This window comes from Rhea americana, unplaced genomic scaffold (genome assembly GCF_003343005.1).
Source record: "Rhea americana isolate MKP2758 unplaced genomic scaffold, rheAme1 scaffold_101, whole genome shotgun sequence".
Taxonomy (NCBI): Eukaryota; Metazoa; Chordata; class Aves; order Rheiformes; family Rheidae; genus Rhea; species Rhea americana.
The window spans coordinates 978,979-993,815 of record NW_028185051.1 but is presented as its reverse complement, the minus strand read 5'-3'; the positions used below and the strand labels follow the sequence as shown (position 1 = coordinate 993,815).

At 34.7% G+C, this 14,837-nt stretch overlaps 1 protein-coding gene across 9 annotated transcripts in view; it reads right to left on the bottom strand.

Annotated features, from left to right (window-relative positions):
• The window catches only part of TTC3 (tetratricopeptide repeat domain 3), a 62,672-nt gene that overhangs the window by 38,020 nt on the left and 9,815 nt on the right, over window positions 1-14,837 (bottom strand). For all 9 annotated transcript variants that reach the window (XM_085304780.1, XM_085304787.1, XM_085304772.1 and 6 more), the window contains 7 exons: window positions 12,864-12,926; window positions 11,587-11,641; window positions 10,731-10,893; window positions 10,572-10,620; window positions 9,338-9,461; window positions 5,326-5,380; window positions 928-988 (listed from right to left, as the gene is read on the bottom strand). In XM_085304780.1, coding sequence (XP_085160906.1) covers window positions 928-988; window positions 5,326-5,380; window positions 9,338-9,461; window positions 10,572-10,620; window positions 10,731-10,893; window positions 11,587-11,641; window positions 12,864-12,926 — 570 coding nt within the window. The remainder of the gene's footprint in view (window positions 1-927; window positions 989-5,325; window positions 5,381-9,337; window positions 9,462-10,571; window positions 10,621-10,730; window positions 10,894-11,586; window positions 11,642-12,863; window positions 12,927-14,837) is intronic.

Here is a 14,837-nt window from a genome sequence, read left to right as displayed (position 1 = left end):
AGCACTGATTCTCCCATCCCCCAAAACATCCTCATGCTGCATCACCTACCTATACACCTTCCCTTCCATACTGGGACCCTRCTGCTACAACCTCCCTTTGCTGCTACTGATACCATCCCACAAGATCACAACTCTGTGCTGTTTCCACCTGTACTCATTAACTTTCCTTGCTCCAGAATTTTGAGCTGGAAAGCACAGGCCTCAGATGGGTTAGGTTTTTGTTAGCAAAGTTCAAAAAGTGCAGCTGACAGCAGCCATAAATACCCACCAACTGCTCAGATAAATGTCCACACACAGGCAAACACCACTAGTTTTGTCATAAATGCTAATATTTAGGCACTCATCTTGCAACTCAGTAGAATGTCATCACATGCACTGCTAGGAGCCGCTGCTGTGTAACACTTAACGAGGCTCCCAAACAGGGGAAAACTACAACTTAAGTGTTAAGATTAAATCTTAAAATTAAATATTATAGAATAACAAACAACAAATTACTACTAATAACCAYATATAATAAATATTAAAACATTTCTAATGACAAATAATATTTGATATTTAGAAAAAATTAGTCTGGGCTTTATTCTTCTATAGYTTATCTTCTTTTCCTTGACTCTACTGAAATCATCATCTTTCATTTAAAAATAAACATTACTGCTTTAGGAGTAGATCCACCTAACTCAATATAATGGACTTCTACACCAGATTTAAGAGGTGAAATTAGCCCTTAACTATAAAGAACCTCCTAACCTCTTTAAAAAAATAACTAATAAAGAGCAAATAGATGAAGCACTTTGAATATGAATGCACTTATTTCATTGTTTCAGTGATAACTGTCATCCACTCAATTGTATAAATACTAGAAGACAAAGTTGCAGTAGCACTAAGTGCTACATAAAGCAACTCAAAATAATAAAACAAATGTCTTACCTCGTCTTTTCAGAGTCATTGGTTTTGTTCTTTAACTTTCCTTTGTTTTGGTGACTCAGATCTGTAATAGGAAAAAAAAAAATCAAACAAAATGACTATTACCAAAAAAAGAAAAAAAAGAAAAGAAGAGACATGAACTCAAAATCCACATTTTATTTTATAAATAATATACCCTAAATATTTACAATACCCAAAACTAAAACAACTTGAAGTTTTTCAAAAAGCCACCGTCTTATGAAYGTTACTTTGTGAATTTGATACTATTTAATAAAATCCTATCAAGGGGGATATACCTAAAAGAAAAAAAAAAAGGAAAGAAATTCTATAATGATACGATCTGACTTTACAATATTGTAACAGCACTTTAAATGGACAAGCTGAACAAATCAGAATGTGTTACAAAACTATAGTTGATATTTTAAACTATTAGTTGGTATCCAGATATTTTTAAAGGGAATACCTAATCAATATGAACGTAAAGCCTTTACAATCAACTTTGAATAAATAAACTCTAAAGAGCTTGCTGCTTCAAAAATACATTGCTAAAGGAGTCAAGTTCAACCCCTATTAATCTTAAAATTGCCAACRTATGAGTTAGGTCAAGATAAATGTTCCTGATTATAAAACACAACTGTTCAATAAAGTGGAAGTATTGGGCCACAAAGACAAGAATCTATCATTCGATATCAATTCACCTCTAATTCTGAAAGCTAATGTCAAAGACTTAAACTCTACTAATATGTTTTAGTTTTTCAGGTATCTAGTATTGTAGTTGATGAGTTACAGGGCTCTGAAAACTGAGTAAAYACATTAGCAATGAAGAACAAGAAAACATGTTTTAACAACTATTTTGTTATTGGTCAAAACAAGAAAGATCCACCATTAACAACAAAACAMTCTCTCAACTGTTTTCTGTGTAACTAAAACATAAGGTTAGGCATCTGAATGAGTATATGTGCACYCATGATGAAGTCAAAGTTCCTAATTTTCACGAATTTCAAATCAGACCTTTACAAGATGTTAAAGACTAAACAGCATCGTTGACAATATCCACTTCTAGTAACCACATAGCTACACAACCAAGGGAAAAAAATYGTATTTCTTGACTGGTAAGGCAGAAGCTGAAAATGTTTAGTTACAAAACTGCTGAGGATTACAGGCTGCAAGATTTCCTTGCGTATTCCCCTAACATATGGGGGAGGGAAGATTTTTGGCTAGTTAAACCTACTTGTAAATCAATCTCTTCTGCCTCAGCTACCTCACCTAAGCAGAGAGATAATCTCCAGCTATAATCTTTTAGAACCAGTTTAGGAGATAACAGTGACTTCTTGGCACTGGACACCATCACAGAGACCATACCCATTCCAGCACTCGAGTTTAGGTTATTCAAATATTGGAACCCAATAATAAAGTATAACAACTTAATAAATCAGCAGTATTTAACAGTTCACTTAAGCTTAATTTAATCTACCACGACATTTAATTAAAAAACAAAGGTTACAAATTTATATGTAAAGTTTCAGCAACTATGTTTAAAATGTTCACTCATGATACCTGGGAAAGTATTCTATTTTTATAAGGTTGTATACAAAATCTCAAAAGACTTTACGGTATAAAAATATAATTGTATCCATTTGAGTAGTGCCACTCAAGTCAGTAGGATGTCTCAAGTCTCAAGGTAAATCATATGCACTTACATCACAATTTTTTTTCTTTAAAAGATACTGTGACATAATCAAAACAAAATTCAAGTGCATAAAGACTGAATATGCTCAAAATTGTTTTGTGAGCTATTTATTGAAAGTGATACTCAAACACTAGTCTAAATTGTTGAACTGCTGAAGCAGTTCATATATAGTAAAAATTCTGAACCAACACTAACCATCACCACAAGTTCCTCATAAAAGAAACTTAAATGCAATAAAACAAGAATCTGTTTGAAAGTCAGATCTTTCAACCACATCAATATTTTGCCATAGAGAGCTAGAGAGTCTATTCCCCTTTCTTTTATTATTTAGGTTTCTTTCCCCTCAGGTTCTGGTACACCATTCAAAGCAATCTTAATGAAGATAAAGAAAAAAATGATTTTTTGTATTATATCCTCTAAATTCCTAATAGCCTTGAATTAAAAGGCTTTTCAAACATTGATTCAAATCAATACAAGCCTTTCCTCTCTCCACCAAAAGAAAGAATTAATCAGCACTATTTTTTCACTGAATKAAATTCATATTAAAAGACATTCAACAAAAATAACTTAAATGAACAGAAACTATTACTACCACATAACAGCCAATTCAAGCTTTTTCTTTTTCTTTTTTTAAATCTGGAAGTAATATCTTCTTTAAAATAAAGGTAACAAGCAAATCCTTCTGAATCATAGTTAAAWTACTTATAAGAGAATATATTAATTCAATAGCAAACATAATTCACTTACCCCACAAACATTTTAAAATACTAGAAGTAGTATTGCTAGAAATTCCCATTAGGAGCAAACAAAGATATTTAACAGAAATATAAACATGCTCAGAGAAATAGTACATGCAAACTACAACTGAAATGAAAAAGAACAGTAACTGTAAGACAAGATATGGTGGCATAAAGTTACTTTACATTAAGTCTCCTGCAAGTTACAAGCTCGCAAGTGAACAAAGAGAGAAAACTGTTCTTCCCCACCCATGCTAAACTTGTATCAGCTAGTCATTCAGAGCATAGCTCCTCCTTTCAAATCAAAGACAAGTATTCTCCTCCACTTCAGCACCGACATAATGAGTATGGGGGGGGGGGGAAGAGGAAGGAACCACGGGGGGGCAGAGAGAGGACCCCACAGAACCAGTAAGTACTCATGTTTTTTAATGATTTCAAGTTCAAGAAAGCATTCCATGTCTCTTATCTCATCAGCCTGGAAGTGCGTTCATTTCTCTCCCAACTCTCGTTACTCATCTCCCTCCTAAGCACTCAAAAAAATTAGTTATCCTTCTCACTCTAGAAAATATCTGGATTCATTTAGTTCTCACTCGCTCCAGCTACTTCAAATTCCTGACAACTGTGCATCTCATATTTTGCCCCTCCACACCATCTATTTCCTCAAAATATGTTTTTTCTTCCTAAGCCTGACTTCCTCTTTCCAGATCCCTTCCCTGATTGACACACTCTGCATTAAGCTTTTTCAACATTTTCAATTTCTTCTTTTTTTATAATCCTATCATGTCACATCTTTTCAACAATTTTGTCTCAACTTGTTTCTTTTGCAACCTTTCCTGTATTTTACATGTCACAACCACCTCTCAATTCTTCAAACTGTTTACATGTCCAAAGTCTCTAAGAGTAAGATCACTTCTTCCACTGCACGTTCATGTATAACATTGCAATAAACCTTCATAGGCTTCTTAAAATTAAATTCTGAGGTGCTCTGCATTTTGGCACCAGTGCAGCTAAGTACTTAAGTATGTTAAGTCCAAAGCACAGTAGTGGGGGGTTCAAGGACTTCAGATTAACTTTTGCGTAGGCAGCACCAGAAGGCCTTGGAGGTCACCTCTTCAGACTACAGCACAAGAACACAGCTGGTTCAGATCCAGGAGGGAACATAAACCATAGACGTTCCATGTAAATATCATAAATAAGAACAATTTCTGAGTATCAAGAAAAATCTCTTATACTTTCTCGGTTGTAGTATGTTTACCAGGTGAAGAATTCAGGAAAAGATTTCATTTTGAAAATGACAACCACTAAAGCTTAAAATGAATACTTTCATCACAGGAAGGTATCTTTGGCACTGCAGGAGTTTTGGGGGATGGGAGGTCTTTCTCCGAAAGTTTTTTTTCTCCTCATCRAAAATGTGAACCACCAAATACACCAACTTACACCTCTAACAGTTTGCAGCTAAAGATCCATTCTGTCAAGACTCAAATATTTAAAGCTTCTTTCCTCTCTAGCTGCAGAATTATTTTTCTGGTGATCTATGTGGAACTTTGATTTTAGTACTTGTAAGTGAATTAAGAATACTGAAACTATCCACACACTTCTCTTAAATGAGGCAATCTAATTTTATAGCCTTTAAAATTCTGAATCTATCTTAGACTGAATAACAACATAAAAAGCTCTTATATTTAATTTGCATTTCTAGCTTGTCACTTAGCATTCTACTTTCTAGTTCCACTTTCAATTCCAACTTCATCTAGATGAATTAGGTGTAAACTACAAAAACATGAAGCAAGTAAGAGCTAGAAATACAGAAGAGAAAGTATCTAAGTAACTGCATGTTAACAGGGAAAAGTGTAACCTGATAGTTCAGTATTGTAAAAAAAGTACACTTCTAGGTATACTAGGTACACTTCTGCTTAATAATGGCAATAGTAAGGGGAGAACTGACTCAGATTTGATAAACAGTAAAAAACTCACCTGGTAGAAGCTCCAAAGACCAAYTTTTGATTTCTGCTTTTTCCGTATCGGTTACCTAATAACAAATACATTCATTCGGTTTTACAGACAAAAAACAAATTGAAATTTCTCAAGCTTTATACTCAATACCTTCAAAAACAAAAGTAGTTTTTAAATCTGAAAACTGATTTGCCCATTTCAGTATTATCTGAAAATGCAAGATTAAAATTAAAAAAAAGCACATAATGAAAATCAYAGAAAATCAGAAAATACCATATATGATGCCCCCAACTAAGAGGTACAAAAATATAGTTAATCAAGAGTTTCAAATCAGCYGATAAATTGGAATCCTCTTTAATGTGACAGTCAAGACCAATGACAAATTAGCACAAATTTTGTAGATTAGCCACTAGGACTACAGCTTGATAGCACACAGCTACTCATCAATGGCTTAAGTCACATCAATCTGTCTTATGTCATGCCAACTAACTGGAGAAACAGAACATTTTTTCTGATTTGGACAAGCTTGTAATACACACTTTCCATAGCACTTCCAGTGGTACAGTGTCAGCACCAGTTCCTACCATTCTACAGTAGCTAGTGATACGTATTATCACTAACTCTAAGAAGGAGGCAGAAAATCTCCCAGGTAACAACAGCATCAGAAACTGAAAAGACTAATAATCRAAATCCTAACCTTTAGTAAAACAAAAGAACTCGTTTAACATTAAATTACTAATATTATCAACTAAATCTCAAGCCCACAAAAGTCTTCCACATAATTTGGCATCTCTAGCTATGCAAAGTGCTATCTATATCAAGAGCACTTCATCTACAGCCTCAAGGATCTACTCAGAAGACTAAACAGCAGGATCCAAGACTACATGCATATTTGTACAGCTTCTGCTTCACTTCTGCTCCACCAGTGACATAAGCCACAAACCCTATCCATTTTCCCCTGCAGTCATGGGACTTTTTCTCATTGCCCCAAGTATAGCACATCTAGTCCACATTGCAGCTTTATTTAGACACTAAGTTTACTATTAATTATTAGTAATAAAATCATAATTTTCATTTAGTTTTCATTTATTAACAAAAAATGCATCGTAAGTTATTATACTTATATCAAAGCTCTCAGGAAGTAGCAATGAACAAATTTGTATTGAACAGCAGGGGTGCACAGTGCCCTGATACAACCTAATATATCTTTGGCCTTTCCCTCCCTATTCTTTAGTGCACGTATTGCTTAAAGAGCTTGTATTATACATTTCTGTTTTAACAAAGGAGCATTTCAGCAAATAAGTCAAAAAAAAAACCCCATTTTGCTGGAGATCTCAAACACTAGTAAACCAAAAGTTTTACCTGATTAGTAGTACAATGGAAATAAGTGTCCATAACAGCTGCATCTAATCAAAGCATATAGAAAAGACCTGACAAAGATTAAATATATTCAGATATCATTTGGCAGTTATCAGAAGAGATTTCTTGGTAGTCTTCAGCTTCACTTTTRAAGTTCAGAACTTTCCACATCCACACATTCCACACATCATGTCAATACAATATTAAAAAAATAAAATATAAAATTAGAAGATCTGCAATCCAAATATTTAAAGGGGACTTTTATTCATTAGCAAAAATATTTATTCTGTGGGATGACAGCATTTCAGTTGAATGGTTTGTCTCTAGTGTATAGTTTGCTGGATTTTGGAGGGAAGAGAGCAGTGCTTATGAGTTTAATAGTTCTATTATAAAGCTATGATCATCCAGTGCTGTGACAAAGATTTGCCATATGCAACTGAAAAAAGGGAAAACCCTACAGCTCTTACAAGAAAATAAAACAAAAAAAAATAAAGAATAAGGAAATATTACAGATATCTTAGGAAGTAATATCTTGCTGAAGACATACATGTAGTCCTAGTTTTTGAGCCTAAACATGCTCAAAAATAAAAGACAATTTTTACAGGATATATTTCTAACCATACATTTTAAGAATGGAAATAACTCTACCATATTACAACCCGTGCTATGTTTGAACTTTAAATAAAGTTTGCTTGGAATACAACAATCTAAAGTTAACTACATTTTTCATTTACTAAAGACTCCTTTTAAATCCTAATTATTTTCAAAGCTCCATTACCTCCCTTTTGTGCCCTGTGATATATTACATCGTATTTTACGCTTATACTTATTTTTTCCCCAATTTCATACCTATTCATATTATCTGTACTGAAAATTTCTTTTTTTTGCAATAATACCAATCCTAAAAGGGAGGCAAATTTAATACAGATCTACATTGGAAGAGTTTCCTACCGTAAAGACAGATGAAAGTTTTCACAAGTTAATCTTTAAGTATTTCTTCTACATTCTGTAGCTTGCTACTTTCCTTTTTAAGAAATATTCTAACTTTCATTTCCTTTCCTTTGCCCTTCTTGCTTAGTTTCGTTTTCTCCGCTAGTGAGTCATCCTTTTTGCTGCCCCACCCTCTTTTGGATCTTGAAAACAGGATTTTCACACGTATATGCTAAACTATGTTGATCCTGCACCAGCAGGAATCATAATCAGGAATCAGAAGAATAATATTAGATCTATACTATTTACCAGCCTGTTTCTGTTAATATGACACGTTTACAACACACATTTGATATGCTAATTTATATCAAGCAATTTATAGATTAGCTAATAACAGTAAAGGAAAATCAAAAAGAGCTACAAAAGTATCTCTTGAAATAATAGTGTGAAAGAACAACTTTGTTTACAAATGGAAGCTACTAAGTTAAAATTTAGAATTCAGTGCTGTTATAACATGATTGCCATAGTCTGAAAGCACCTAACAAATCAAAATTCTCACATAGTTAAGGCACAGRAATGGTTTGTGGGCTCTCCATAATTCTGGGCATGAGATAGGCACTAAGTCAGCAACAGCAGGGAACCTTTACTGACCTCAGTTAGAAAAATCCACTCAAAGCAAGCACCTGAATTTTCACTGACAACAAAACCTACATTTTTCCACAATTTTCTTTAAAATAAATGGCAATTTATTGCACTTGCAGCAGGAAAATAACCTTTTGAAAAGTGGAGTTAGAGACTTTTGCTGGGGGATTCCTTTGATTGTTTTTCAGTAACATGTATCGTTAGATCCTGAATTATCTTTCAGTAACACACACACACACAAAAAAAAAATCACTCATGAACACAGTACAAAGTTTACTCCACTAAGTTTCACTGTCCCTTTCATCTAAAGCTTTCCTCATACAAAAGGCAGTAAAAATCACCTAGTGGAATGTCATGCAGTTACCTAAGCTTATGAACAGTCTTTTAAACTGAAAGAATGAATCTAAAGAATCATGAAGCACTACTAGTGTAACGCAAGTCCATTTTGCATTTTAGAGATATACCAAGCTTGTTTAAAACATACAAGCCAAACAGATACTTGAGTGCCACAAAATCCTGATTTTAAGCATAATTCAGTTAAGAGTACTATTTAACTAATGTTTCTTCCATACAAAAGTAACCTGTTTACAGAGCAACAAAGTAATGGTCTATAATCATGCTATTATATTCACATTACATCAGTGCGTGAGTCAGTGCATAACACTACAATATAGAAAAAACCCCGTATTTGAAGTAACTTTGGCTCAAGCACCTTCCACTGTACTCCATCTCACTCTTATTTTAACTGGATCCTCTGAAAGCCAAAGGGGAGCCTATGTCTGAAGGCACATCAACAGGTAGGACTGGGCAACTGATTAAATCCGGTATGACTTCAGTCTCACTAACTCAATTCCTCACAATATATAGCATCCAACTTTGCATTCAAGCAACCACTTCCAACCTTCTTTCAAATCCAAAGTTCTAAATATATTTTTTAACAGCTAAATATCACAGGAAAAGTGCATTTAGCTGTGAAAGGGTACACTTATTAAAACACAGCTGCTACAAAATTCTGTCCACAATATTGAATAACATATTCCACAATGAAGAAGACTAACACACTGTTAGTCTTTTAATACTGCTTGTCAATACCATAACTTACCCTGGTATCATGTTTTTGGTGACAATGGTGATCTTTAGGATCAGATTGTGCTCTCATTTTGTCTTTTTCTATTTCTTTTGGTTCTTGAGAAATGACTAAATTAGATTCTGAAGAATTGTAGTCTCTAAATAAAATTAAAAAAACCAAAAAAATCTTGTGTTTCATACTTAAAATAATAGGTACTACACACATTGTGAAAAAACACAGGAAAATACAAAAAGTTTACTGCTTATAGAAGTGTGATGGCATAAGCATATTAAGGATTTTGATCACAGAGCCATATTTCATACTTCAGATGGAACAGTCCATRAGCAACCAAAAATCTCTAAGTTAAAAAACAAACAATAAAACATTCCATCTCAAAACAACAAAAAACCCTCCTCCTTCCCCCCMCACATTTTCTATATAAGGAAGAGGAATTTGAATTAGGGCACATTTTAAAAAAAATAGAGCTTGCCCAAGGCCACACTTTATCTGCACAGTACAGAAGGGGAAATAAGAAAGTAAGTTTCTCCAGAATTTTCAGTTTTACAAAAAGCTCTTTAGAAGTTAATTTATTGCCCTGGTTTTGAATAATAGACAGCACTGGTGCTTCAAAATGTACCAATTAAATTAAAAATGTCTTTCAGAAGAGTAGTTTAAAACAAAAGTTAAGGCATATACTATAACACAGAACATGTGATTATATAATCTCTCTTGCTCTCTCCAGGAAAATACACTTGAGTAAACTAAGTTTTTACTAATTATTATACATATTCATTTTAACCACTGCCAAAACGCATAGATAAGTTTGTTAGCATTCAGTTCTATATATAATTAGGATTCAATTCTGTTTAATCTTGTAGTGAATCTTACATAGCCAAGTTAGCACAAAACAGTGGGTGTGATTTCACTGACATTTTCGGACACCAAATTGCCCCAACAGCTTAAGTACTTCAAGTAGGGTGAATAGAAAATATGACAAATTTAACTGTTCCCTGTTTTTCCATTAAYGGTGAAACTTAAAATGCTGAAGGAAACTACTTGAAAGTAGAACACATCACAAGAGAACTTATTTAGTTCCTAATTCCTCCTCACTAATAGGCTACAGTTTGATACCTGTTTTATTCCTTTATTTTTATCTGCTAGTAAATAATGAAATTTAAGCAGTATCTATACATGGTACTACTTAATCAAATCTTACATTAAGTATTGTTAATTAAAAAAAAAGTAAATAAATCTGGCTGTTGCTTACTTTTTCTCAAGAAGTGATTTCTTTGGTTTCTGCTTATACTGTTTAATACCTATAGAAAATTATATAGGAAGGGAAAAAAATTAGCTAGCTTCAAAGGAAAGTTGCCAATGAAGGAATTTTGTTATGCTCATGGGAAATCTTGAAGTTAGAAAACATTACCATTGATTTCTTCTAAAGTCTTCCTTAATTTGTCATTTTGTTGACTGAGATCCTTCAGTCCTTCAAGAATATTCTTGCACAGTTCCTGRGCTCTCTCATTAGCTTCCAAAGCCAATTCATGTTCCCCCAGTAAGGAAAGAGCCTTACAGAAGTGGTAATGACCCTAAATGGATATCAATTTAAAATTTAAGTGTTCATTCTCTTTCAAAAAAAAAATCTACATCCAAAACAGCTTTATTGCATGGGATAATACAAGGTAAATTTTCACATACTCTGAAGTTACCTACTCCACCTATTTCAGGTCAAGTGGTGAATAACCAAAGTTTTCAGTATGCAGAAACAGAAAGAACATTCACTGGGAGCAGCATCTAGCCTCTGGCTGTGTAGAACAGCAAATTTGCTTTTCCCTTAATCTCAGCTACTAGTTTCCAAGCTTGTAATTATCTCTTATTTACTCTTCTTTAGGCCAAGAAAACTAGGAAATAAATTTTAATAGTTATTAAGCATTTTATGCTACGAAGAACTTTGTACATTTAAGTATTGCAGTAACACAGCTACCCAAAACAATATAACAAACACCACCTTCTGTCCTTACCTATTTAGTGCACCATCCAATAACACTTGTAAGCATTTCAAAATAACATTTTTAAGATAAAAAGACAAGCAAACTATTTACTTGGCTGACTGCAGCAAAATTCTCAGTCCATTAGATACTGCATTCATTCTTCTCTCGTTAGTGCTTAATGCAGATGAGAACATTTAACATCTACCAAGGTCAACGCTGTAATTCAGACTTTGGAATCTTTGTTGGTTTATAGTATTAAAAAAAGAATTTTAAAATGAATATGAAACTAACCTTTGGCCAGTTGGGCTTCAAAATAGTGGCCCTTTTTCCATCAGCAAGGGCTTTCCTTAAAGTAAGAAAAAAAACAGTTATTATTTATATTTCAGAAATGCCTACGGACCAGGGCTGTAATGTGCAAGACACTATAAAAATGTAAAATGAGTAAAAGAACAGTTCATTCACCTATATATAGGCATGATCAAACAATAGTTTTTAGCTGAAGCTGATCTGGGTTAAAATGGTGCTATCCTATTTCACTTATCAGATATTTATTCCTTCTCTCCTCACCTCCACCAAGTCTTTCAGCACCTCTGCATCTACTGCTAGCTATTAACTAAGCTCCATCCACATGTTCCTTTAAAAATAAAGTCTCAATAAAAAGCAAAATATATTTTGAGGGCCATATTAAAAAGCAGCTCTATAATTATAGCTTCAGATTTGAGGATGTGAGTATTAACTGTTGAGCAGAGACTGTAACCTACAAACTCTAAGCAAATGAAGCCAAAAAACACATGCCTGAGTGATCCGTTTTATATATATAGTTACAAGGAAAGCAACATGAAGGAAAAAAGAAAAAACACCCAACTTGTTCCATATAATAAACAAAGTTCATAAAGTGCCTGGTCACTAACACTGTTTTTGTAACCATTACAGTAAAGACGTTTGTACAGAAGTACATAGTATTTGTACATATGTACTTGTACAGAAGGATCTGAAGGAGGAAAATGAGATGTTCTCTGTTAATGAGAACTGCATTTTAAAGAAAAGYCTGAAACAGCAGAAAGATACAGATGTCTCAATTTCAAGGCTGAGGAGAGACTTCACACTCTCCCTCACTTTTCTTTCCTTTTCATGTAACAATTAAATCTAGACTGATAATCATTAGACTGACGGAGTCTCAATTATAATAACAGTAAATTCTCGGCTTCATAAGGTGTCCTTCCTCCTTGCCCATAAACAAGGATTTGACAAGAATAACCCCCAAAGGCACACTGACCTCTTCTTCAAAGGGCTGAAAAAAAAAATCACAGTACTCATTGCTAAGATTTTTTTTCCCTGTAATAACAACATCTGCCCCCAACAAACACACACAGAGAACTTCTAAATGGAATTGTATGCTCTAAGCTGATACAGCTAATATTACTCATTTCTCCTAATTTTGGTATCCCAAGGTAGTAACATCACAAGTATTAGATACTTAACCTTTTAAAATAGCATTTTAATAAGTATATCGATCTGCAATTGCAGGAGAACACAGCATTTCAAATTAAAAACAAGGAGTTACTTACTTGTATTGTCTTGTGAGAATTAAGCAAAGAGCTCTGTTTCCATAAAGAAGATGGTTCGCAGGACTTAAAACAAGAAAAAGAAGAGTCAGTGACRTACACTGCTTGCGAAAATCTTAAGAAAAAAAAAGTTTTCACAGTAACTTTCTGCAAGCATTCTCGCACAAACATCATAAACAAGTTTCCCTGAATATTCCCACTGACTTACAAGCTCAGGCACTAAGATGATTAGTATTACAATTAATCATGCACTTGTTCGTAAGATTTGGGTCCACTAATGCAACTTCCAGTCAATTCAAGTCACTCAACCTACCTTTTCAAAAAACAAAAAATAAATAAATAAATCAGAAGGAGATTTAAAACTCCTTCTTCRATTCATTTGGCTCTGACAAACATCAGAGCACACTTCCAGTGGTCCACAGGTAGAGCTAGTTTGTTCCCTCCAAACTTAGCTTGCTTGAAGGAGCACGGGGAAGGAAAGAAAGAAAGAAAAAAGAAAAAGCATGGAAAAGCTAGCTCGATTGTCACATTCATTACTTCTTATTTTGTCCTGAAATTAATGACTTCAGATAAAATAATTCCTAACTGTGAAGACCAAATTAAATTAACAATTCATGAAAACTTCTGGATCACTGGTTTTACAAATCTGTTTCTTATCCTTCTGTCCATGCAGACTCTAAGCAAGCAGTTCTTAAGAACTAAAGCATGCCCCCGAAACACCTAGTAGGAGGGAGATAAACAAGTACACATAAACCAGTAACCATTTGAAATGCAGCCAAGAGGACGCAGCTAAGCAGAGGAGTATGATAGTTAAGCTAACAAAAGTCATCTCAGATTGAGAACAGGAGAAAGGAAAAGCATAGAGCAGATGAAGTGAGATTCCCTAGCTGCTAGACATTGCTGAGTTATCCTTCACTTTCCAACGGGGTCTTCAAACAAAAAAATCTCTGTAACAAACAGCTGCAACACAACAGCTCAGGGCAACAGCCACAGGATTTCTCTTGCTCTTTCGCTGAATCCTGCCCTCCCCAACTACCCTGAGCAGAGGGTTCTTAGTCTGCTCAATCACCTCAGCTACAGCCACTTGATTGAAGTCAGCCTACCAGACTTTTTTTGACTTTTACCTGACTTTTTATGATTCTGAAGCCCACTATACTGCCACAGACGCACCTGAACTTGCTAAAACAGCATCTGCTTGAGTACAACACAAGAAGTGATGCACCAAGCCAACACTGTTGCTAGCTTGCATTACATATAGCCCAAAAGGGCAAATGTTCCATCTGTATTGAAAAGAAAAACAAAAAAAAAGAAAAAGAAAAAGAGAGATTTAATTTCTGTCTCCTTGCTCCTCTGTAAAGCCTAGATAAAGTCTTCTAAGCCTTTCAGCAAATGACTTTGAGGGAGAAATGGAACAAGAATTAAAAAAGGAAATTAAGCCCCATCACGTAAGATTAGCCAAGCATTTATTGCTGCTCACATTAGTTCTGCATCATACTTCAGATAAATATTTGGAACAGTTAGTCCTGCTGTTCTGCTGGAATAATATTTAGGAGAGATCACAGAATCACAGAATGCCTGAGGTTGGAAGGGACCTCTGGAGATCATCTAGTCCAACCTCCCTGCTCAAGCAGGGTCACCTAGAGCATGTTAGACAGGGTTGCATACAGGCGGGCCTTGAAGATCTCCAGAGAAGGAGACTCCACAAACTCTCCGGGCAACCTCTTCCAGGGCTCTGTCACTCTYACAGKGAAGAAATTCCCCCTAATATTCAGGCAGAACTTCCCTGTGGTTCAGCTTGTGCCCATTGCCTCTTGTCCTGTCACTGGGCACCACTGAAAAGAGTCCAGCCCCTTCCTCTTGACACTCTCTGTTAAAATATTTGTATATACTGATTAAGCTCCCCCCCCTCAGTCTTTTCTCCTCCAGGCTAAACAAGCCCAGCTCTCRCAGCCGTTCCTCATAGGGCAGACGCTCCAG